Source organism: Perognathus longimembris, chromosome 10, assembly GCF_023159225.1.
Source record: "Perognathus longimembris pacificus isolate PPM17 chromosome 10, ASM2315922v1, whole genome shotgun sequence".
NCBI classification, from domain to species: Eukaryota; Metazoa; Chordata; class Mammalia; order Rodentia; family Heteromyidae; genus Perognathus; species Perognathus longimembris.
The window spans coordinates 37,585,922-37,610,886 of record NC_063170.1 but is presented as its reverse complement, the minus strand read 5'-3'; the positions used below and the strand labels follow the sequence as shown (position 1 = coordinate 37,610,886).

Sequence of the window (24,965 nt, the reverse complement as noted above, 5' to 3'; positions counted from 1 at the left end):
TACCAATGTCAGGCTAGAGGTGTGGCTCATGTGATAGAGTGCTTGGCGAGCAGTCATGAGGCCCTGAATTCAACTCATAGTGCTACCAAAGTACCAAGGTCTTGAAGAATGAGGAAAGACTAAGATATAGACTGGGAGGGAACGAGGAGCCAGGACGGCTAGGGTTGTACCTGTGTGATCTTTGGGATCTCCATTAGCTGGCCCAGGAAAAGAACTCTATCAGGGCAATCAACAAAATGTCACTAATGTCTGAAGGTGAGTTAGTAGTGTTGTGTACATGCTGATTTCCTGGATTTGATTACTGTCCTATTATCTGGCTATCTAATGTAAAATTTTGGGGAAGTTGACTAAAGTGTAAATCAGGAGTTCCTTGTACTATTTTTTGCAACATTTCTGCAATTCTGAAATTTCAAGATGAAAAAAAACCCTCTAATATGTGGTCTATTGTGGTCTACATGCTTCTTCTAACGCCCTAGGTTCCTGCTCAACCAATGAAGAGAGCCAGGATGGTGGCATTAATCAGTGCATGGGCCAGGAGAAAGGTATGGAAGGAGCCCTGTACTATAAGAACTACCCTCTGATCCCAACCCATTTCTTGCTTGGGGACTCACCCCCGTTCTTGGAGAGTCTGTACTCTACTTCCAATTTCAAGAAACTTGCTCCTTTACTATTAAAAGGGAAAACAAAGCTAATACAAAGTAACCTGTGCTTCCTAAAAATGCTATGCTGAACCTATGCCTGCTCAGGCTTTCATATCTCAGGAATTTTCAGTTTGTCCTTCATTCCTTACCTTGCATAATCAATCCAGTAAATTCTAGTTCTGGTTGCAAACTATTCCCTGGGTCCATGTACCCCCCTCTATCCTTCTACCCCAGCATCTACTGTGCTGAGAACCATTGTCCCAGCCTCCAGCCAACCTCCTGTTTCCTCCACAGCCCTTCTCTCCTCTGTAGTCCCAAAGCCCTTCACCACCTCACATGAGACGAGCATCTCACAGGTTCTGGTTTTGCCCCCTTCTCTCTAAGGTTGCTGGGGCTTCCAACCCAATAGTGTCTTTTTGCTCTAGAGGCTCTGAGTCTTTCCCCCTGTTGCTCCTATGGCTGATTCCCCGACATTCTTCAAGTCTTGCTCAGTGAGTGTCACCTGCTCTTGGAAGCCTTTCAGGATATCTCTATTCTGCCACACTAATTTCCTCCCTGCAATCATAGCCCTCTTCATCGCCCTGCCTGCACTAGAAATTCTGCAGGTGAGAGACTGGACTCACTCTGATGTGTCCCAGGATCCAGCCCCGTGCTGGGCACATGATGTATGAGTAATCAAACCACTGGGTGATGCATTGGCAGGCCAGGCCCTCCACCGAGGTCCCTCTTTTTCTCCAGTGTCATTCTGGGTATCAGTACAGGCATAAGAGATCTCCAGGCTGCTAAGGACAAGCCTGCAGGGTCCTCTCTCCACTCCTCCCAGATCTTTCCAGGGACCAGGCAGCTCCTTCCAGCTCTGGCTTCCACCAGAGGAATCTCTAGAATTCCAAGATTGTCTCTGGAATGCCCAGCCTGTCTGGAAAATGCCCAGGCTTGGGCACAGGTGCAGAAGCAGTGGGGTAGCTGGGTGGAGAAAAGACAGCTGCTGACGTTTTGGTGAGAGCCTGGGTGATAGTGGCAGCTGTCTCTCTTGCAAGCATCGTTACCAACACCTCCATTTCCTTGAAACATGGAACCCACCCTCAAGGCCAGCAGCACTCAGCGCCACTCTGGCCTGGGTGCCCCACTAAGCTGGAAGCCACCAAGACTCAGGCCTTTGTTTCCCTGTCAGGGATGGAGGCCTGGGTGGCTGGAGGCCAGTCTCTGAAGGTCATGGGTACTCCATTTTTGGACCTGATCCATGAGAGAAGAGACCTTGGCTAGAAGTTGGGTAGTTGGAGTCTCCCCAAATCTCATCAGATGACCCTGACTCTCTGGGCCAGGGTATCCACACCTGTGAAATGGGTGGTGGAGTGCAGAGTGGATTATATGCTCTTCCTCACTCCTCCCAGCCTGGGAATCAAGGTTGCTCACAGGAAATATGAGCGAGAAATGGGTTAGAGCTATGCATCTGCTGGGCTCCAAAGGATTTAACCTCACACTTCATCCAGTGCTGAGAAGCTGCTAGGATCGCAGCACTACGAGGCATTCAGGCGCCTACTGCAGCTAACTGCACTCCCCAAGTAGGAGCCCTCTGGATTGCCACACTTGCTGATTAAAGCAATGCCCCAGGACATTGCTAAACTGTGGGGTACATGGCTACCACAGTCTACAGAGGCTGGATTGCTGCAGACAGGGCCTGGGACTCACAGTTTGCAAGGCACAGAGGAAGGCAACTCTGCAGCCAGCCTGCCAAGGATAGCGTCGACAGGAAAAGTCCTTGGCTCTGGGACTTGGACCAGAGCCAGACACTTAGCCTCCAAGGAACATGGCTTTATTGCACTCTCCAGGACAAGGGTGAGGAGGGGGTAAGGAGGGCCAGGGGTCAAGGACACAGCCAGGCTCAGGGCCTAGAGAGTCTGGCCCTCCTGCCCCAATCCAGAGCCTGTCTGGAGTGGGAAGATGGGCATGGGCAGCTTTGGGCAAAGGTCAGCATCTTACTCCACACCCTTCATGAACTCCAGGAATTCTGTGGAGAAAGAGGCAGGCATGGGTCAGAGGTGGGGGGCCAGGCACAGTGTGGACCACAGGGAATCAGGGCTGTCTGCTCTCCACCCACTCACCATCATAGTCTATGCGGCCATCATTGTTCTTGTCTCCATCCTTCATAAGCTCCTCAATGTCATCTTCTGTGAAGTCTCACCTGTAGCCTGCAACATCATCTTCAGTTCCTCCAGATCAATGTAGCCATCAGCATTCCTGCAAGCAAGGCAAGAAACCAGAGCAGGACAGTGTGAGGGGGGAAAGTAGGATGGGGTGCTGGGAAATGGGTCAGGGGCAAGAAGTCAAGTATCTGTGCTCACTTGGTCGAACATGCGGAAGAGGTCTGACAGTTCCTCCTCAGATTTCCCTTTGCTGTCGTCCCTTCATGCACCGAACCATCATGACTAGGAACTCATCAAAGTCCACTGTGCCGCTGCCTGGGTGGGCAATGAGCTGTTAGACCTGAGTTAATACTGTAAACAACACTCTCCACACACCAGCACTAGGAGGCTCATTCAGCCTTTATGCCCACTTGATAGATAAGATGACTGAGGCTTGGGGATGAAAAATAATCTTCTGACTCGACAGAGGCAGGGTGTTAAGTATTTGGGGCTGGAGATACAGAGGGGCTTACCATCCTCGTCCACTTCATCGATCATCTCCTGCAGCTCCTCTGGCGTGGGGTTCTGGCCCAGCATCCTCATCACCTTGCCCAGCTCCTTGGTGCTGATGCAGCCATCCTCAGCGCCCAGCACAAAGATGTCAAAGGCAGCCTTAAACTCTGTGTCCAACAGTTATGTGAGGAGACAGAACAGCCAGGGTTCAGCAGACAGGAACTCAGAAAGCCAGTCCCCTGGGGTCGCCTGTCAACCTGCCCACCTCCCTCTGAAAAGTCTCGAGGTCACAGCAAGGGTATCATAGCTTTGGACTTTCAGCCTGGAGTTTTCCTCAGTCCTCTGCCATGTTCTCTCAGCCTGTACCTCCAGCCCCCCCCCCCCGCCCCCCCCCAGCCCCCATGAGAGACACTCACCATTTTTCTGCTCTTCTGTCAACTGCTCTACCTGAAAAGGAAAAGGGGTCCTGAGACTCGCACTCAGGCCTTAACTGCTGTGGAGGAAACAAACCCATTCCACAGGCAGGAAAATTAAAGCCAGAAAGAGGTGGCCATTTCTAGGTGATGAAATAGGGGCCACAGTCCTCCTTTCTTGCCCCCAAATCCATAAAGTTGCCCAGCTAGCCTCACAGAGGCTGGGCTTGGGGTCAGGCTGACAGGTGGGCACTTGTTCCATGTCCAAGGTGACCCCACGTAACACTCTATGCCCTTTGGGCCACCCTAATGAAACCCAAGCTGCATGGCCTGAGGGACAGCTGTCCTTCAAGTTGGGACAATAAAACCAATGTAGGGGTGAGCAAAGCCACCCACTGTAACCTGACCAGGATGACCACTGGGCTATTTTTAACGGGGAGACAAAGTTAAACCTGGTGATTGTTCTGGGGACTTTGGTATGCAGGGGGTGGGGCTGCATTATCAGGCTCTTTAGCAGCTTGTACTGCCTCCGGAGCCAAAATTAGTCCCTAGCCCCTCCAAGCCTTCTATGGGCACTGGGTGGAGGGCTGTCTCCCTCCTCCCCAGCTCCATGGCTCCTTCAGGCTAGGCAGGGTTGCCTCTGGAGTCAGCTGCAGCCCTTCCCTGCCCCAGAGTGGGGCCACATTCTAGGGGCTAAGGGGAGGGGTATTTCTCCTAGGACAGCTGTCTGTGCCTGGATGTCCTTGTCTCTGGAGTGGGAGGAAGGACACCCCCCCCCCCAGTTTGGAATGGTATCTGAAGCCCCTCAGTGATCTTAAAAGGCTACAAAGATTTGGGGTGACTGCTCTCCAGTCCTTATCCTCATCCCCAAGCCCTGAACCCCAAGTCTGACAGACCATGTGGGGGCTGGGCCATAGTTTTCCCCAAGTCTAATCTTTCTCTGCCTCAGTCATCAAAAGCCTCCCCCCCACCCCCCAGCCCAAGAGTCAGGCTCTGCAGCCTCTCTTTACAATCCCCTCCTCACAATCTCCACCAAAGTATCTTCAGCCAGCTAAGAGGCTGGAGGAGGGTAGCAGATGAGGAGAAGCAGAATGTGAGGCAGAAATGGGGCGTGGGACAAGGGGAAAGGCAACGGAGACACAGAGACAGTTTAGGAGAAACAGAAAAATAGAAGGAGACTGAAAAAGACCAGAAGATCCAGAAAACAACCACAAATACAGAGATTTGCTCAAAGGACAGTGACTCAAACTGCAGACACTTGGAAACAGAAGGGAACACAGGATACTAAAAGCTGAAATTTCCCCCCACCCCTACCATCCCAATAGCCTCTCTTCAGACTCTGAGCCCCTCATCTTCTCTGAACCCCTGGACACCAGTCCCATGCTCCCAAAGGCTTGTGCTAAATGTCTAAGGGTTTCTCTTAGATCCCCATCACTTTCCTAGGTGACCTTGTTCCCCATTCTAAGCTGAGCAGATCCCCAGTGGGTCCACCCTCCCCTGCCCTGCCCAGGCCCATCCCTCACCGCAGCCTGTAAATGTCATCCATGCTGGAGCTCACAGGACAGACTGCTGAAGTTGCCAGCCAGCCTTAGCCTCAGCTTAAATAGCCCTGCCCCACATTCCCAGCCCAGCCCACCATTGCATGTGGTGTCCTCCACCCCCTCCCCTGGCCTGGGTGATCTCAGCCTGGCCTGAGTTTTTGTATCCTCTGCCCAGGGCAGGGAACAATAAAGGGCTTCAAGGACCAAACTTCTTGTCCTCTGTTCCCCATACCCCACAGAAGAATTTCAGGAAAGGTTTCTTGAATGAATGAAAACATAAATCCAGGACCAGGGCTGGAAAGTAGTAGGCCCCAAGTCAGGCTCCTTCTTATACACAGCAGCAGCTCACCCTTCCATCCAATCTGGTAGGTAGGTGCTACTACCCCCACTTTCCAGATAAGATAAAAGAGGATTCCTGAGGGCTTGATTTGCCCAAGATCTGGCTGATTTGACAGCACTTGCCTTATGCTACACTCTCTGGATTGGGGGAAGACATGAGAAGAAGAGACTGGAACTCTTGGGCCCTGCCATGAACAGCCTCAAAAACCAGGATCTGAGTATAGTTGTATGGTACTGGTAAGGAAGTCATTGATCCACCAAGACAGAGAAGTCTGGAGTCCTTTAGCTAGCGATATCAAAGGAGCCATGCCTAGACCTCCCATCACCCTAGAGGGAGTAGTGCTCATTTTGGGCTTGAGTCAGCTGTCCTCAGTCATGCAACAAACATCTCCACGGAGCCTAACCTGTGCCAGGCTCTCTCTTTCCTTACCCTCCATCTGGATTGCCACATCCCTCTTCTAGGTCTGTTTTCCTAGGGGTTAGCACTGTAGTTTTTGGATCCAGGACTAATCTGTGGCTCCCATGGTTTGAGCTCTGGCAAGATATCATCTGTGACCAGAGGAAAGCACATTCCCCTTCTCTCAGCCTGAAACCTTGCTTAATACAGATCCCAGTCCCTCATTTATACACTGATAAGACACTTGTCTTATCCTTGGCATGAATCAATTCTTTCAGTTTTCCAGGAATGACTATGACAGAGACCTCAGAATGTCAGAGAGACTAAGAAAAGTCTCAGCATGCCTGCACTGGAGGCTCACACCTGCAATCCTAGCTACTCAGGAGGCTGAGATCTGAGGATCACTGTTGGAAGCCAACCTGGGGCAGGAAGGTCCATGAGACTCATTTCCAATTAACCACCAGAAAACCCCAAGTGGTGCTGTGATTCAAAGAGGCAGCTCACTAGCCTTGAGCAAAAATGCTCAGGACCAACAAGAGGAGGGGGAGGGGGAGGAGGGGGGGAGGAGGAGGAGGAGGAGGAGGAGGAGGAGGAGGAGGAGGAGGAGGAGGAGGAGGAGGAGGAGGAGGAGGAGGAGGAGGAGGAGGCGGAAGGGGAAGGGGAGAGAAGGGGGGAGGAGGAGGAGGAGGAGGAGGAGGAGGAGGAGGGAGAGGCGGAAGGGGAAGGGGAGAGAAGGGGGGAGGAGGAGGAGGAGGAGGAGGAGGAGGAGGGAGAGGCAGAAGGGGAAGGGGAGAGAAGGGGGGAGGAGGAGGAGGAGGAGAAAGAAAGAAAGTCTCAGTGTCAGTCAAGCATGGCTGTACAAAGTGTAAATAAGAGGCTGGGATTCAGAGTGTGGTGGAGTGGGGGTGGGGCGCTTGATCCTATCTCAAAATAAGCAGATCAAGGGGCTGGAGGCATGGCTAGCTCATGCTCTGGAACACCTGCCTAGCAAGCATGAAGCCCTGAGTTCAAACCCCATTACCGTCACACACACACACACACACACACACACACACACACACACACACACGGCTGTTATTCCTGCTCTGGCTCTAGTTTAGCACAGCACAGCACATTCATCCAGCTTCTCCAAGAAAATGAACCCAACAGCCACGTGAGGTGTTATTAATTGCCCCTTTTTTCCATGGGGAGAAAGTAAGGCTAGGCGGGAGCAGGGACTTGCTTCGGGTATCTTGAGAGGCCCTGGGCCTCCGCCTTCCTTTCCTGACGGACCGAGGACCCACCGAAGTGGCCTGGGCCTGGGGCTTGCTAGGCCAAACAACCGAGCCCCCTACGCAAGGGAGCCCGCGGGCCGCAGGAACTGCGCCTGCGCGCCACGGGCGGGCCTGTCAAGTGCGGGGAGGGGAAGGGGGCGGGGCGAGGGAAGACAGCAGAGCCAAGATGGCGGCGCGGGCGGGGGGCGGCGGGGGCCGGGGGCCGGGGGGACGCTAACCCCGCCCCCTGCTGCTGCCAGTCCTGCGCCGGGCGGCGGCGGCGACAGAGCCCGGAACATGGCGGCAGCGGCGCGCAGCTTCGGGCCCGAGCGGGAGGCCGAGCCGGCCAAGGAGGCTCGCGTAGTGGGCTCGGAGCTCGTGGACACGTACACGGTGTGCGGGGGGCGCAGGCACCCGAAGTGGGGGTGGGGGCTGGGAGCCGCAGTCCGGGCCGGGGGCTGGAGGAGGGGTCTGGCCCGCAGCCGGGGGTACCTCCTCTGCGATTGCGTGAATGGGGTCCTCCGATGGGCGAGTGTGAGGAAGGGTCCTGGTCCCGTAGCCCCCGGGGTGCGGGGGCGTCCCGGGGCGACCGGGGCGGGGATTCGGGAAGGGGTCAGCTCTCTGAAAGGCAGCATCCACCCGCGGGGATCTGGGGATAATGGGTACCTGGGCGGGGATCCTCAGGGCCTGGTGGGATGCTGCCTGGGAGGCTTGGATCCCGGGTCCTGGCCCTTAGCGATTGGGGAGGGATCTCGGGTACTAGGGGAAAGAGGTCCACAGGTGCCACAGGTTCGGAGGAAGAGAGGATGGAGTCTAATCTTGGGCCCAAGGCTCTGAGGGGTCGGATGGAGAGAAGAACTAGCCAGGAGTGGAGCTCAGCCGTGGGTGAAAGCGCGACGGGGGTTGAGGGGGGGCGTATCTCAGGCCCGAAGTCTAGATTTTACACACCTTCATGGCTTTAGGTTGTGGGGACGAGATTGGACAGTAACAGCCAACACACATTTCTAGGCTCTGAGGGAGACTGAGGTTTAATAAAAGCAGGTACTCCCCCAAAGCGATAAGATAGGAGGTTCCCTACCCCCCCCCCCCCATCCCCAGGTCAACACAGGATTGGATGGCAGATCTAGGACCCTGGTGGGCTGCCCAAGGAAAAACTTACCTTGGGGTAGGGGCTCAGTGAGCCCCTCCCAGCCTCCTTTTCTTTGTTCCTTGGGGAGTGGGTGAGGGCCTTGGCCCAGCCTGAGCCACACCTCCTTGGCCCCTATCCTGTCTCCCGAGATCCTTTGGCTCTTTTGCTTTTCCTGGATGGGAAAGAGAGGAATTCCTCAGAATGGAAGACAGGCTGGAGTTGATCTTGAAGTAACAGGCCAACCCTAGAGAAACAGTTTGTCAGTGTTAGAGGCTTCAGCTAAGATGACAATTTCCTCCTCCCTTTTCCTGCTGAAGAGAAGTGGGTAAACTAGGACCAGGGACCTGGTCTAGCTAAAGATGAAGTTCCTGAGCTGATGGCTGACAGACCATCACCCATTGGCTACAGTCAGCCAGAGGGTCATCTCAAAAAAGCTCTCTCTATTGTTGGGTTTTGCTTCCATACTGGAGGCAAGGAATAACTTCCAGGCTGTTTCTGTTCTGTTCCTGAGTGTGCAAATTGGATGTTTATTAGCACATCTATCTTTTGTTAGGTGTCATGAAGCATTTTAGGCTCCTTTCCTTATTTGATCCTTAAAACCTACCAGGTTTTAAGATGGAGGAACTGAGGCCTGAAAGAGCTAGTCACTCATATAAGCCACAGCCAGGAAGTAGCAGAAGCAAGTTTTGGACTCAGTTGTTTCTTAACCACTAAACCATATTGCCTCCTGTTTGGCTAATTACCTACCACTGCCTCCCCCAGCAGCCTCTTAGTGCCTTAACACCTGTTCAGCAGTGGCAGTCCTAGCTACAAGCCAGCTGAAAAGGTTGAAAAGGATTTGCTTCCAGGATGGAGTCAGGGCATCTAGAAAGTGGTACAGCAGAAAAAGCTGGTCCTTCCAGACCTGACCTGCTCTGCCTCCTTTGGAAGAAGTGGCCTTGCCCACGCCTCAAGTAGGGTTTTGAATTACTAGAGGCAGGAGGCAAACGCAAGGAGGCGCCTCACTGTGGTCACCTTTTCCAATCCTTACTAATAGCAGAAGCTGCAGCTTGCCCCATGTACCTCCTAGTCCTAAAGCTAGGGCTGTAGAGGAGGCTGAGGGAAGCTGCAGCTGGCCAGCAAGGATCAGGTACAAGTCAGGTAGGGAAGGGTATCCAATTTTGCTATAAGGAGAGGAGGTATCTGAATGTCTAGTTGTTATGGCACAGGGATTCCTTGTTACTGTCTAGTTCTCCTTGCCACAAAGATTGCCATTTTCCTCTTTTAGGTTTATATCATCCAAGTCACAGATGGCAGCCATGAATGGACAGTCAAACACCGCTACAGTGATTTTCATGACTTGCATGAAAAGGTAACTTAGCAGCTGGGTGCTTGTCTCTCAGGGCTTGGGACTTTGGAACCAAGTTCCCATTGTGCCACACATTAGTTTCAGGGCAAAACCACCTACATATCTATTAAAACAAAAACCCAGAAAAGAAAAAAGGAAATAAAAGTAACTACTAATGTAACTGACAAAAGAACTGGAGAATTCTAGGAATATAACTCTAGACTGCAAATGTGAGTTTTTATTTAAAAGTTGCCAGTCTAGCTTGAACATGAGACTGTTTTCCAGGGACAGGATAGGGTTGAGCTTGTTCCACTTAATACAGCAGTTCCAGAGTCTCTTCTTTAATATCTGGCAATGATTCCACTTCTTTATCTGCTTTTGCTGCCTTTCTCTGCATCATTTGCAGTGGGAGACTCCTTAAGACATCCCATTGCCTCCACTGGATTTCTTAATGCTTTGGAAGAGATGTAAATTTCAGAAGCCCAGTAATAGCACTTTTCTGAGTATCTTCAAAGTCTTTAGGTGCAATTCCTCATCTGAAATTGGATTTGAAAAGGTCAAAGGCTATGTGCTTTAGTTTGGTCACTAATCCTAGTACTACTTCAGGAAAGGCAGAGAAAATTGTGACAGTACCTGCTCTTGTCTGCTTACTTTAGTCTTACATAGGCCAGAATTTGTTGGTCTATGGTTGATGTCCTTATGTTTTCTTACAGCTTGTTGCAGAGAGAAAAATTGACAAAAATCTACTTCCACCCAAAAAAATTATTGGCAAAAACTCAAGAAGCTTGGTGGAGAAGAGGGAGAAGGATCTGGAAGTATATCTCCAAACACTTCTGGCTGCCTTCCCTGGCGTGGCCCCTAGAGTGCTGGCCCAGTTCCTGCATTTTCAGTTCTATGTAAGTTCCTCTTGGTGTTCTTGACCTTGCCTATAAATCCACAACCACCAAGCTTGAGCCAGCAAACCATAACGCTCAACTTTGAGGAAAAATAGGCTGGACTTTGATCCTTAGATTAGAAGATGGAGTGGGCTGTGAGCAAAAAGCACATACACTGGCATGTTCATAATTTAATTAAGCTAACTGTGGTCACAGATTTTTTTCTACGAAGGGACATTTTGTTTAGCAAAAATGGTCTATGGATGTTTAAGGTAGGTTTCCCATCAGATAAGTGAGGTTGAATTAGAGACAGCTGACACCTGGCATAGACTACGTTTGAGACTAACAAGGGGTCAGTCTGTTACAGGAGAATATTACCATTTTAAGGAGTATCATCAGGGTTGTTGGGCTGAGGATAAATACCTTCCTCCCATAGGAAACATGTGGCAGAACACTTTTCCTTCTGGATTGAGTAACAGTCATGGGCTGCTAGTAACAGAAGAAGTTGTCAAACCTCATGGCATAGTGCCACATTACTGTATTCCCAGCATTCAGAGGCTGAAGCAGAAGGATCATCATGAGTTTGAGGCTAGCCTGTTGTCAATAGATAGGTAATCAGGTAGGGAGATAAGTAGTCAGACCTTGGAAAGGGCAACTTGTCAGTGTGAAACTAAAACATTAAAAGCAGCATCAGTGGCTCATGTCTATAAACCTAGCTACGCAAGAGGCTGAGATCTGAGATTGTGGTTTGAAGTCAGTCCAGGCAGAAAAGTCCATGAGACTTTTTGTTAATGGAATGCTTCATAAATTTGCATGTCAGGGGCCATGCTAACCTTCTCTGTATCATTCCAACTTTAGTATATATGCCGCCAAAGTGATTTTAGCCATCAAAAAGCTAGAAATGAAGCTATGGACCAAGGGGTAGGATGCTAACCTCAAGCAAAAATGCCCAGGCAGGCTCACGCCTGCAACCCTAGCTACTCAAGAAGCTGAGATCTGAGGATTGTGGTTCAAAGCCAGCCTGGGCAGAAAAGTGAAAGACTTTATCTCCAAAACAACCAGTAAAAAGCCAAGTTTGAGGCATGGCTCATATAGTGGAGCATCAGCTGTGAGCAAGCAAGCTGAGCAAGAATTCAAGACCCTGAATTCAGCCCTGTAACTGACAAGGAAAAAACTTCTAAGAATTTGTTCTAAGGGGAAAAAAACCAGGCAACTGCAAAACAGATACATGAATAAATGTAGCTATTCCAGGATTTGTGACAAGGTACTAGAATACAATGTAGACATCTACTGGAAAGAGGTAAATAAAAATCAAATGTTACAGCCATTCTGCTAGATTTTATACTGTTAGGAAATGGTGGACTTACTGACATGGAAAATAATTTATGAATAGGACAAGTTCTAAGACTAGAGTTACAATTGCGTGTGTGTGTGTGTGTATGTGTGTATGTGTGTCCTGAGGCTTGAACTCAGGGCATAGGTACTGTCATTGAGCTTTTTTGTTCATATCTAGCTCTTTACCACTTGAGCCACAGCTCAACTTCCTGCTTTTTTTTTTTTTTGCCAGTTGATTAGAGATAAGAGATAAGCCAGTCCTGCCTGGACTGGCTTTGAACTACAGTCCTGAGCTCTCAGCCTCCTGAGTAGCTAGAGTTACAGCCACTGCTGCTCAGCTCGGATAATTCGTTTTTAAGTTTTATGTGGGTATATTTACCTGGAAAATTTTAGTAGTGCATGTGACAATGCTAAGAGTAGTTTTTGTTGGGTACTAGTTTTACTGACAACTTATATTGTTTTTCCTATAGAAGATAGGAAAGAGTTCATTTCTCTATCAGTCTTGCTTTGTAGGAAGGGACCTGCGGGGATGTATCACAGGTTAAGACCCAACCTCTTAGCTTCCAGCCACTAAGCTGGGAAGGGCCATGTGGAAAAAGGGTGGCAAGAACAGCTGGGGTATATGTGTGTAGCTCATGCCAACAGCTTATGTTATTAATACCTTCCTGTTGTAAATTTTCTTTTTTTACATTTCCTTATGTGAGAAAAAAAACTTGCCTAATTATTATTTTAAGATATACTGTACTTTAAGAAATTCTTGTTTCTCAACTTATGGATGTAACTTGAATAAGCAACTGTTGGAGAGTGTAATTTGTTGCTTAAGACCTGTATCTTTAAGGAGAGGTGGTCTCCCTAACTGCTGCAGGCTTGCCCAACTGAGTATGGAAAGGTCTGAATACTCTTCTGAGACAAACCTAGCAGCAGCCTATATAATGGTTTTGGTTTAGGGTATGAGCAGTTTGGACAGATGAAATTATGTCAATCCAGGGATTGAAAAGCAATTAACCCATCATCACATTAAGTCAATGTTTCTCAACTGTAGCTCCATTGACTTTGGAATGTATAACTTGTGCTATGAGGAGCCTATACATTGTTGAGCAGCATTTCTGGCCTCTATTCCCCCAAGGCCAGTAGCACTTCCCCACCTACTTGTGCCAGACTTACCCAGTATCCCTCTTGAGGGCAAAATTATACCCAGTGAAGAACTACCAGATTAGGTTTGGCATCAGTAGCTCGAGAATATAATCCTGAGGAGGCTGAGATCTGAGTATCATGGTTCAAAGCCAGTTGGAGCAGAAAAGTCCTCAAGACTCTTATCTCCAGTTAACCACCAAAAATCAGGAAGTAGAGCTATGGCTTAAGTGGTAGAGCACTAGCCTTGAGTATAAAAGCTCAGAACAGCACCCAAGCTCTAGGACACGGACACACACACACACACACACACACACACACACACACACACACACAAATACACGCCTACTGGATTGAACAAAGAGAGTCTGATAGCTTTGTCATCCTTTTCTACAGAGTGAGGGGTCTGTATAAATTTTTCTCTTTAACGTTTGTACCATCATTGTCCCTTCTGGAGTTGTTCCAGATGTGTTTCATTTTGTGTGTTACTAGTGTTGGAAAGGATGGACTTGAGAACCCTGTTTGGCTATGGTTGTAGGGCTTGAACTCAGGGCCTGGACACTGTCCCTGAGCTCTTTTTGCTCAAGGCTAGCACTCTTGACACTTTGATCCACAGCACCATTTCTGATTTTCTGGTGGTTAATTGGAGATAAGAGTCTCATGGAATTTCCTGCCTAGGCTGGCTTCAAACCATGATCCTCATCCTCCTAAGTAACTAGGATTACAGGCATGAGTCACCAGCGCCTGGCTTGGGTTACTTTTTAATTGAAATATAATTTGCATATCACGAAATTCACACTTTTAAGGTGTACATACAGTTCATTAGATTCACAAAATTATAAATCGAATTCTATGATGTTTCATAACCCCCCAGAGCCTTATACCCATTATCAGTAACTTTAGCCCTTTCTATACCCCTACCCCAATCTATGGCAGTCACTAACATACTTTCTGTCTCTCAGTTTTGTTGAATAGAGATACCACATATAAATGGTTCATACAACATGTAGCTTTTTGTAACTGATTTCATTTAGCCTTGTTTTGAAGGTCTATTCATATTGTCACATAGTATCTGGATATACTATACAGGAGTCCTCCTTATGGTGGTTTTACCCTCCATGGCTTCAATTCCATAGGCAACAGTGGTCCAAAAATGTTAAATGGAAAATTCTAAAAGTAAATAAATAATTCATGAGTCTTAAATTGTGTACCATTCTAAACAGTGCAATGAAAGCTCCTGCTGTCCCTCCTAGGGCCTGACTCAGCTCTGGATATGAGTTTACCCTCTGTACAGATCACTTAGTAAGTAGCCCATTAGTCAGTTTCCCATGTCAGTTCAACAATGTTGACTTAACTCTTCTATATTTAATAATGGCCCCAAAGCTCTTCAGTGGTGCTAGCAATCTAGATGTACCAACAAGAAGTTGTGAAGTGGCTTCCTTCAAGTGAAAAGGTGAAAATAGAGATCCCATTGAGAGAGACCACATTCTCATGACTTTTATTACATTATATTGTTAGGCTTCTATTTTAGTGTTAGTTGCTAATACTTTACTATACCCAATGTGTAGATTTTACTTCATCATATGTATATGTGTATGGGGAAAAACATAACATCTAAAAAGTTTGGTATTATTTGCAGCTTTAGGTATCCACCAGGGATCTTGGAATGGATCCCTCATGGATAAGGAGTGACTATTGTACCACATTATCCACTATCCATATCTATTCATCAGTTGAGGGACATTTGGGTTGTTTCCTTTTTTTGTGTGTGCCAGTACTAGGGCTTGAACTCAGGACCTAGGAATTCTTCCTTAGATTTTTTGCTCAAGTGTGGTACTCTACATACCACTTGAGGTACACCTTCAGTTCTGGCTTTTTTGCTGGTTAATTGTAGTACATGTCTCATGGACTTTTCTGCCAGGGCTGGCTTTAAACCATGATCCTCAGATCTCAGCCTCCTGCATGTTAGGATTATAGGCATAAGCCACCAGTGCCTGGCTTCTTTTCTACTTTTGAGCTTATTAGGAGTAATGCTGCTGTGAATATTAGCTCTCCACTATCCATGGAAAATACATTCCAAAATACTCAGTTGATGCCTAAAATCATAGATGGTATCGAGCTTGTCTATGTCATTAAAAAGCTTGTGTGTGTGCAAATACTAGGGTAAACCACCAGCACCTAGGCGTCAGCCACTGACATCCATCCTTGTCTATACCATCATAACTGAGTACTTTGTCATGCATTGTGCTCATAATTGGCACTTGGGGTTTGGCTGGGGGAGGGGGGGTATTGTTTTTTGTTTTTTTGGTGCCAGTCCTGGGACTTGAAGTCAGATCCTGGGTACTGTTGCTGAGCTTTCTTTGCTCAAGGCTAGTGCTGTACCACTTGAGCCACAGCTGTTTCTGGCTACAATTGGCAGTTGGAAGTAACAGCAAAACTGGCAGGAGCTTATTCTTTCTTAACATTTTTCTGGACAGAAGATTCACTTAAGCATATATTTCCTATGCTATATCACTACTCTGGTGCTTTGAGACTGTTATTGAATAAGACATGGTTGCTAGAACACAAGTACTTCATTCCTATGGTAACTGAGCTGACCACATGACATTTATGTAGTGTGGTATGCTGGACACAGACAACCCTGGTTCTTGTTGCAGGAAGGACAGCAGTCAGGACAGCAGTGGATTTTCTTATGGTACTCAGAATAGTATACAGTTTAAAATGTAAAAATGATTTACTTCTGGTCCAGGCACTGGTGGCTCACACCTGTAATCTTCCTGCTTAGCTGGCTAGGATCTGAGGATCGTGAGTTGACGATAGCCTGGGCAGGAAAGGCTGCAAGACTTATTTCCAATAAAACTAGCAAAAAGCCAGAAGTGGAACTGTGACCCAACTGGTAGAGCACTATCCCCTACCACAAAAGCTCAAGGATAGTGCCTAGGCTCTTGAGTTCAAGCCCCAGGACCAGCTCCAAAATTTTTTTTTTACTTCTAGTTCTTTATTTAATGGTTCCCGACTGCACGGTGTGACTGAAACCAGAGAAAAATGAAACTGTAGTTAAAGTAGGACTACTGTGTGCGTGTGTGTGTTGGTGTGTGTTGGTCCTAAGGCTTAAACTCAGGTCCTGGGCACTGTCCCTAAGCTTTTGTGCTCAAGGCTAACACTCTGCCACTTGGGCCATAGCTCTACTTCTGGCTGTTTTTTATTTTTGGTAGTTAGTTGAAGATCAAAGTCTTACAGATGGTCCTGCGTGGGCTGGCTTCGAACCATAGTCTTCAGGTTTCAGCCTCCTGATTATAGGCATGAGCTACCACACCTGGCTTGGATTTGTGTTTTCAGAGATAAAAGCTAACCTAAGTCATATTGTAACTTTGTTTTGACTTTTTGGGAAATTGGCAAATTACTTCCCAAACTTGCTACATTTTATATTCATACCAGCAGTGTATAGGTTCTATTTTCTTCTTATTATTAATTTGTAATCTTACTAGCATTTGGCTGTCCATTCTTTAAAATTCTAGACATCCTGATGCTGTGATGTGTCTCATTGTGGTTTTGATTTGCATTTCCCTAGATCTTCTTTTTTTTTTTTTTTTTTTTGGCCAGTCCTGGGTCTTGGGCTCAGGGCCTGAGCACTGTCCCTGGCTTCTTCCCACTCAAGGCTAGCACTCTGCCACTTGAGCCACAGTGCCGCTTCTGGCCGTTTTCTGTATATGTGGTGCTGGGGAATCGAACCTAGGGCCTCGTGTATCCGAGGCAGGCACTCTTGCCACTAGGCTATATCCCCAGCCCTCCCTAGATCTTCTTTGCAGAATATATTCAAATAAATCCTTTAACTTTTTTCTTTTTCTTTTTGGTGCGAAGGATCAAACCCAAGGTGTCATGCATGCTAAGAATACACTTTACATTTGAGGTATATCTCCCAGCCTTTACTTTCTTGATAGTGACCTTTGAAATGTAAAAGTTTCAATAAGAGGACAAAGTCTTGTTAATATAGTTCAGACTAATGTTTTTAGTAGGGAGGAAAAGGTCTTGTAATGTAGCTGAGATTGGCTTAGAACTCAAAATCCTCGTGCCTCAACATACCAAGTGCCTAGAGTCACAGGCAGCTGCTATTACACCTTTTAGGGGTTGATAGGGCAAAATCTATTGGTTTATTATTCTGATCACTTGTGTTTTTGTTATCATATCTGAAAAATCATTGCCTAATCCAGAATATTTATAACATTTTCTTCTAGAAATTTTTGCCTAGGATCTTACATTTAAGGCTTTATTAATTTGGGGTTGCTTTTTATGTATTGTGTGGGGCAAGTGTCTAACTTGAATTTTTTGCAGTGTGGCTTTTAATGACAAAGAAAACACTGTTGTCCTCAGCTACTCTAGGTTGGGGAATTCAGAGATCAGGGGAGCCAGCCTATGTTTGCTATCTCTCTGCATAGCTGTGCTTTATCTTCCTAGACCCACAATGACAAATGTCATCTCAGAACCTTTAGAGCAAAGGGTTTCAAACTCAGTGAAATGGGATCCCATAGAGAATTCTAGCATACCACTGTGGAGCAAGACATACCTGAGGGTGGAAGAGACAGAGCCAGGTTTATCTTCTAGCCTAACTCATTTCCAGCACTTTATCTCATGTCAGTCATTTGACTTTTCCATCCCCAGTCACTTTAGTGAGCTGCAGGGTGATAATGGGGCCCATTTGAAGGGAAGTCTAGAGCTTAGGAGATGGGCTTAGGGTCAGAATTTACCACATGGTGGACTTCCTAGTAAGGTCAGATACTCAATTCTCTCTCTCTCTCTCTCTTTTTTTTGTTTGCCAATCTTGGGTCTTGGACTCAGTGCCTGAGCACTGTCCCTGGCTTCTTTTTGCTCAAGGCTAGCACTCTGCCACTTGAGCCACAGTGCCACTTCTGGCTGTTTTCTGTATGTGTGATGCTGGGGAATTAAACCCAGGCTTCATGTATACGAGGCAAGCACTCTTACCACTAAGCCATATCCCCAGCCCTACTCAATTCTCTTGAAAGATTTTCTTATTTTAAAGCCACTTATCTAGTACAAAGATGCTTTTCAGAATTTGAAATTAGGGGTGATAATGAGATTATTGCCATTTACTGTTGTTTTAATATCCAGCATATTTCCATAATTAGTTTTAGTTGCAAAGGACTGAGGTTATGAGTGATAACAGATTTCTTTTCAATGTATAGTCTTAAGAGTTCTCCTGGGCTGGGAATATGGCCTAGTGGCAAGAGTGCTTGCCTTGTATACATGAAGCCCTGGGTTCAATTCCCCAGCACCACATAGATAGAAAAGGCCAAAAGTGGTACTGTGGCTCAAGTGGCAGAGTGCTGGCCTTGAGCAAAATGAAGCCAGGGACAGTGCTCAGGCCCTGAGTCCAAGCTCCAGGACTGGCAAAAAAAAAAAAAAAAAGAGTTCTCTTAAAGGTTACATTGGAATCCTTCAGTAAGGAATCTGTTTTAAGTTAAAACATAAATAATATGCCTGATCCATGTCTATTCACCAACATAAATAAAGTTGTCTCGGTATTCAAGAAGCCAAGGCAGGAGGATCACAAGTTTGAGGTCAGCCTGGACTAAGTAAGAGAGGCCTCCACCTCAAAACAAATGAAAAATAATAAAAGTTATACCAGGCCCCTCAACCCTTAGCCTTAGCATGTGTTTCCAGACCACAGTTGGGTGATGGTCTCAGTGACAGTAATTGATTCCCAGGTTGATGCCTCACTAACAAGCACACTGCCCTAGCAGTGTGAGCCAAGCAGAAGTGTCAGCAACTGGCCAGGAGTTTTCATCGAGCATAGGCATATACATTTTAGGGTACTTGGTTGTGAGATTATAAATGTACAGGCATGTTCAGTTGCAGAGTTATCATCTATCCATGGCATCTTCCTGTGAGGCCCAGACCTCTGCCCAACTGGAGTTATTAGCTTAATGGTAGAGTGCTTACATAGCATGTGCAAGGCCCTGGTTCAGCCCCTCTTGCTGCAAGTTAACGGGGAGAGGACATACCTCTGTCCAAGGCGTCAGCACATGATCCCTGTTAACAGCAGTGTGGCTGATCTGTAGGGCTTGGGGATTGGGTGTGTGTGGAGATGATTAGTATAGTTTGTATCATCCTAAATTATTTCAGACTCCTTCAGCAGAAAATAGAGTAGGAAAGGTGGAAACGCCCTATCCTCACAAGTGACCTTCCCCCCCCCCCCCCCCTTAGCATGTAAGAGCCAGGACTCGGTGGCCACTGAGGCTCCCTTGTCTCCTGACTCTACCTCTTTACCTATAGGCCCATATTTGGATCAGAAAAGTGAAACTGAGGGATTCTGTGTTCCTCTGATTTAATCTTGAACCCTGAGTGAAGCTTGGTTGGAAAATTAAGTAGAAAGTACAAAAGTGTTCCTTCCTTGGCCATAAGAATGGGAGAGATGCACAATTACTCTGCTTTTAAGATTCCTTTGAAGCAAAAGCCTGCTCTTTGCTTAAAACAAGCCCTGGGCCTTCACTGTCACTCTTGACTGTCACTCACCTTTCTGTGTCTTCTGAAAATGCCAGTCCTATCCCCTTAGCAGGGCTGGTGCCCAGGGGATTCTTTCTCCATGCTCTTCTGAGATGATGCCAGCTGACCACAGTAATGTGTGTAGAAAGTGAGAATTAGTCAATAACGACAGTTTCTGGTGAGAGACCTCTGGGAACTCAGTGTCATGCACAGTGCTGGGGACCCCCAGACTACCCTTGGGGAAGTTAGGCAGTTGTAGATTGGCAGTCCCTGAAATTTGTCATCTGACCAGAGAAAGGATTTGTAGATTGGCATGGTTCTCAAAACTGTTCACAGAGAGATCATCAACAAGCTCTTCATAATCTTTTAGGTCTTCACAGCTGGCAAGGAAAATGGAAATGAGTTTAAGAGGTTTACTTTTTGAGTGAACCCATGGCTCTCCTCTTGCTCCTTTCCACTGCTTAAAAGCTAGAGCTGTGTATACTAATTTTGCTTCTATTGGCTTTTTGTCCACTACAGATGGAGGTAGGAGAAGAATGAGTCTCACCTCATGTAGAAACTGAATTTCAAGAAAACTAAATACATTTTAAAATTTTTATTTTTGTTATTATAAAGATGATATATAGAGAGGTTATAGTTACGTAAATCAGGTAGAAAATACCTTTCTTTTTGGACAATGTCATCCCTTCCTTCACTCCCAGTTTTTTCCTCCCATCTCCAGCCACAAGCTATATAGTTTATTTTTAACATAGTGTCTAGTGAGTACAACTGCTACATTTGTTCACCCTTTTTCCCTCCATTTCTGTGCCCTACCTTACCCCCCCCCAAAGACAAACAAGACAAAAGAAAACAACAACAACAACCTTTTGTTTCCATTTCCTGGAGTTCATTTCGATAAATATTATTTTATATGATCAGAGCCACATAGGCATTGCACCTTTGTGTTCCTCCCCTAAGAATACCTTCCTTTGGGTCACTATTTGTGAATGCCTAGAGAATAAAAGATTACATAAAGGACCAAAAGAAATTGAGAAGGATATTTTTGTAATATTGGTGTAGGGGAAGAGACCCTCAGCATCACAAAGGAGAAGAATTATGGGGTAAACAATGTAAAATGAAAAACCTTACATTGTCAAAAATGCCATCTTGGACAAAGGAAAAGGGCATATATAGGCTGGGAGGAAATGATTGCAGCATACAAAGAAAAAGTAGTTATGTAAGGAGTAAGGTGTAATGTTTGTAATTTTAGCTACTCAGGAGGCTGAGAAGGAGTCCTAAAAGTTCTAGGCCAGTCTTGACAACTTAGCAAGACCTTGTCTCAAAATAAAATTAAGGCTGGATGCCAGTGGCTTATATCTATAAGCTATTTGAGGGTTGAGATCAGGAGGATCATAATTCAGAGATAGCCTGGGCATACATATGAGATTCCTTCTCAACCAGCAGCTGAGTATGGTGGCATATGCCCATCATCCCACCTACATGGGAGACTGAGATCAGGAGGACCACAGCTCCAGGCCAGCCCAAGCAGAAAAGTCTGTAAGACTGAGTCTCAATGGAGTAAGCTGGGTGAGGTTGTGTATGCCTGTTATTTAAACTGTGATGGACTCAGGCAAAAATTGAGATCTTCTCAGAAATAACCAGTGGATATCAGGCTTCCATCTGTAACCTTAGCTATTCAGAAGTATTGTGATTCAATTCCAGCCCAGACAGAAAAGTCCTCAGGACACTTGCTCCAATAAACCACCCAAAAGCTAGACTGGAGTCATGGCTCAAGTGGTAGAGGGACAACTATTAGCAAGGAAGGCAAACAAGGTTAAGTCACCTGAGTTCAAGCCCTAGTCTCTCTCTCTCTTTCACACACACACACACACACACACACACACACACACACACGTCAAAAAGGGTTGGAGGCTTCGTTCAGTGACACTTGTCTAACTAGCTTGAAGCTCTGAGTTCAAGTCTTAGAACTTGCCCCCACCCCCCAAATTAGAAAAACTGTGATGGGGCTGGGAATATGGCCTAGTGGCAAGAGTGCTTGCCTCCTACACATGAAGCTCTTGGTTCGATTCCCCAGCACCATATACATGGAAAACGGCCAGAAGGGGCGCTGTGGCTCAGGTGGCAGAGTGCTAGCCTTGAGCGGGAAAAAGCCAGGGATGGTGCTCAGGCCCTGAGTCCAAGGCCCAGGACTGGCCAAAAAAAAAAAAAAAATCAGAAAAACGGTGATGTAGTTCAGTGGTAGAGTGATTGGCTAGCACTCTTGGAGTCCTAAGTTCAATCCCCACTACCAGGAGGGTGAAAGGGAAGGGTGCCTGTTGTTCACACCTGTAATCCTAGCTACTGAGGAAGCTGAGATCTGGGAATTGCTGTTCAAAATCAGCCCAGACAAGAAAGTACATGAGACTCTTTATTTCTAATTAACCAAGAGAAAAGCCAGAAGTGGATCTGTAGCTCAAGTGGTAGAGTGCTAGCCTTGAGCAAAAAAGGTTCAGGGACAGTGTTCAAGCCCTAGGACTAGAAAAAAAAAGAAAAAGATAAACAAGCGAAGAGAAAAACAGGAAAAGGACATTCTGTCTTCTGTAGCCTAGTGTTTTTTGAGTCTCATAAATATGTGAATTACATGTTCTGCTGGCCGCAGTGTTCCTGAGTTGTGAGGGTAATTGTGCAGCCTCCATCTAGACTGTTTACTAAAAGGTCTGTTGGCTTCCATCTGTCAGGTAGTTAAAATTCCTACTGGAAGAGGTTGTGGGGGCTGCATGCTTTGGTGGCTCCTGATAACCCCTGATTGCATTGAAGTGGTGAAGCAATTGATAGTGTACAGAGAGGCCCAAGGCCCCGTACTTAATGTGGGATTGGCTAGCTTCTAACCATCAAAAAATGGAAAGCCACATTACCTCTCCACCTGTATTTGCTCGTCCTTGTTAACAGGATTTAAGCTAGCAGCTTCCTGTTGGGTGGTAGAAGATAGTATCTGCTGAGTGCTCAGGCATTGCTTTGTGTGAATTAGAGCCTAGCATGTTAGCTGCTAATATGACTGAAGGCTAACCCTTGTCCTTTATCTCATGACTAGAAAAGGAACTCCTTTTCTACCTCTAGTGACCCTAGAATGAGTAGTACTTTTGTGTATCTGGAAGGGATACTGCAGGAAAAGAACAGGTGTCCACTCTTTCCTAGGCAAACATAAAATGGGAGAAGGTGGAAACAATCATTCCTAGGGAGTTTGATGCTGGGATGTCCAACCTGAAAGAGGCAATTTCTCCATCTCCTCCTCTTAGGGTGTGTCATATTCTGCCAATGCCATGGTAGACCTGGAGTTGCAGTGTTTGTCTGGTTTCCTGTGTGTGAGCATGTTGGGGGGTAAGGGGTATGCCATTGCTAGAGCTTGAACTCAGGACCTGGTCTGCTCACTTGGCTTTTTCCTCCAAGGCTGGTGTTCAACCACTTGAACTACAAGTCTACTTCTGGCTTTTGGTTGGTTAATTGGAATTAAGAGTCTCATGGACTTTCCTGCCCAGGCTAGATTCACACTGAGATCCTCAGATCTCAACCTCCTGAGTAGCTAGATCATAGACTTGAGCCACTTAGTGCCTGGCCTGGTTTTCCTGCTTATGAAGAAATAGTTCAGGTGTCCATATACTTGTAAATGCCTCATTTTCCTTTCTCAACTCTGTGTCTGTTTTAGCTTACTATCAAGAGAGCTGGTACTACATTAATAGAGTTGATAGACAGCAAAGAATGTGCAAATTCCAGTGACCAGGCAGGTTGACTTCCTCACCAGGGTTCTGTTTTTTCTGCAGGAGATAAATGGTATCACTGCAGCATTGGCTGAAGAACTCTTTGAAAAAGGTAGGTGGCCATTAGTCCCTGAAATACTAGACACACCTTGCCTAGTCTTAACTAAGCATCTGGAGACCTAGGGGACACCAAACTCAATCTATTGATTCCTAGCCAGGGACTACCTCCTTTGGGGTGCCCAAATCCCTGGCCCTGATTCATAGCTAAGCCTGCCTACTTACCTGCAGGTGACAGGCTGTGATCCATCCAGAGACTTTTTTGAGTCTTTAGTGGGATGCTGAAAGGTAGCTGTAATGCTTCATCTTGTACCTGATTTGTCTTTGCTTGAAAGAGTATAAAGGGCAAGTAGTCGATAACCTTGAGTCATAGAACTATCAGAGAGCATGGTAACAGTAGCTGACATGTAATGAGCATGCCTGCCACCAGCCCTATAGTTAGCATCCTACTAGCTCCCCCCTCCTCCTTCCCCCAACAAGTAGAGGAGAGAATACTGACAGAGGCCCAGTAACCTGTGTGGGGGTACATGGCTAATAAGGAACAGCACAAGAACCAAATGCCAGTCAGTCTGGCTCAAAAGCTACCTGTGCTCAGGCTTCTCACTGACCTGACATCTTGCGTCTGCACCTAACTTTAATGCCTGCATTTTGTAGGTTGTAGAATAGGTCTGTTGCACTGACTGTTGCCTCTTGTTAGCCTGTGAACACTTTCTGGCTCAGTGCCTTAGGTCTGACTTGGCCTCACTCTTTAGAATGGCTCCAGTTGCACAGCCCCCACATGCCTTTCCTCTGTCACCACATGTCCAGGGCTTCCCTGTGCAGTGTGAGCGCAGGAGGGCAGCAGTTCTTGCATGCTTAGGCTGTGGTTTCATCCTGACACTGTAGGTGAACATAATAGGTACTTGCTCCGTGTTCATTGACTCTTGGCATAGTGAACAGATACCCTGGTTGTACAACAAACTGGGACTAGGGCTAGACACTCATCCCTTGGGAATTGGCTGTTGCAGGAGAACAGCTCTTGGGGGCTGGTGAGGTCTTTGCCATCAGGCCCCTGCAACTGTATGCAGTTACCCAGCAGCTGCTACAAGGGAAGCCCACATGTGCCAGTGGGGATGCCAAGACTGACCTTGGGCATATTCTGGATTTCACCTGTCGCCTTAAGTACCTTAAGGTAAGCATGCAGCTCTTCAGTCATAGGGAGCCATTCAGTTGGCTGGAGGAGTCTGACAGCTCACTGGCTGGCCAGTGAGTATGAAGGCAATCATGAGTTCAGCTCTTTGTGAAGACTATCTCGTGTTCTTCACACGGTGAGCACCAGGGGGCATCATGACCCAGTATATCATTACTTTTACTCTAAACCTTGGCCTAACCATTTTGTTGAAAATAGATGTTATCAAAGCTTCAAGTTTGGCAGCCACTGCTGTACTGACCAAAAATGTGGATGGTGAGCCATGGCAGTAGCATCCCTAATTTAAGCCCTGTCTTTTTGCCTCAGGTTTCTGGCACAGAAGGGCCTTTTGGGACCAGCAACATTCAGGAGCAGCTCCTGCCATTTGATCTGTCAATATTCAAGTCTCTTCACCAGGTGGAGGTAAGGCCTAGGGCCGCTGAGATGCAGTCAGGGTTGAGTCAAGAACAGACTTCATCTCACTCTGA

General features: G+C 46.9%; 2 protein-coding genes and 1 pseudogene across 3 annotated transcripts in view; 1 reads left to right on the top strand and 2 right to left on the bottom strand.

Moving 5' to 3' along the window:
• Positions 1–2,438: 2,438 nt before the first annotated feature.
• Positions 2,439–9,600, bottom strand: Tnnc1 (troponin C1, slow skeletal and cardiac type). Its single transcript, XM_048355880.1, is given in 8 exon segments — positions 2,439–2,649; positions 2,744–2,815; positions 2,818–2,882; positions 2,988–3,043; positions 3,045–3,100; positions 3,298–3,444; positions 3,694–3,724; positions 8,169–9,600. Coding segments are annotated over 8 exon segments (513 nt in total). The 5' UTR covers positions 8,223–9,600; the 3' UTR covers positions 2,439–2,617.
• Nisch (nischarin) overlaps positions 7,409–24,965 on the top strand; it is a 38,295-nt gene continuing 20,738 nt past the window's right edge. Inside the window, exons 1-6 of one of the 2 annotated variants that reach the window (XM_048355878.1) lie at positions 7,409–7,613; positions 9,617–9,700; positions 10,390–10,572; positions 23,316–23,364; positions 24,317–24,480; positions 24,805–24,900. In XM_048355878.1, coding sequence (XP_048211835.1) covers positions 7,518–7,613; positions 9,617–9,700; positions 10,390–10,572; positions 23,316–23,364; positions 24,317–24,480; positions 24,805–24,900 — 672 coding nt within the window. In that variant the 5' untranslated portion in view covers positions 7,409–7,517. The remainder of the gene's footprint in view (positions 7,614–9,616; positions 9,701–10,389; positions 10,573–23,315; positions 23,365–24,316; positions 24,481–24,804; positions 24,901–24,965) is intronic. The other variant, XM_048355879.1, reaches the window with a different exon arrangement.
• Positions 11,337–11,430, bottom strand: LOC125358935 (annotated as a pseudogene).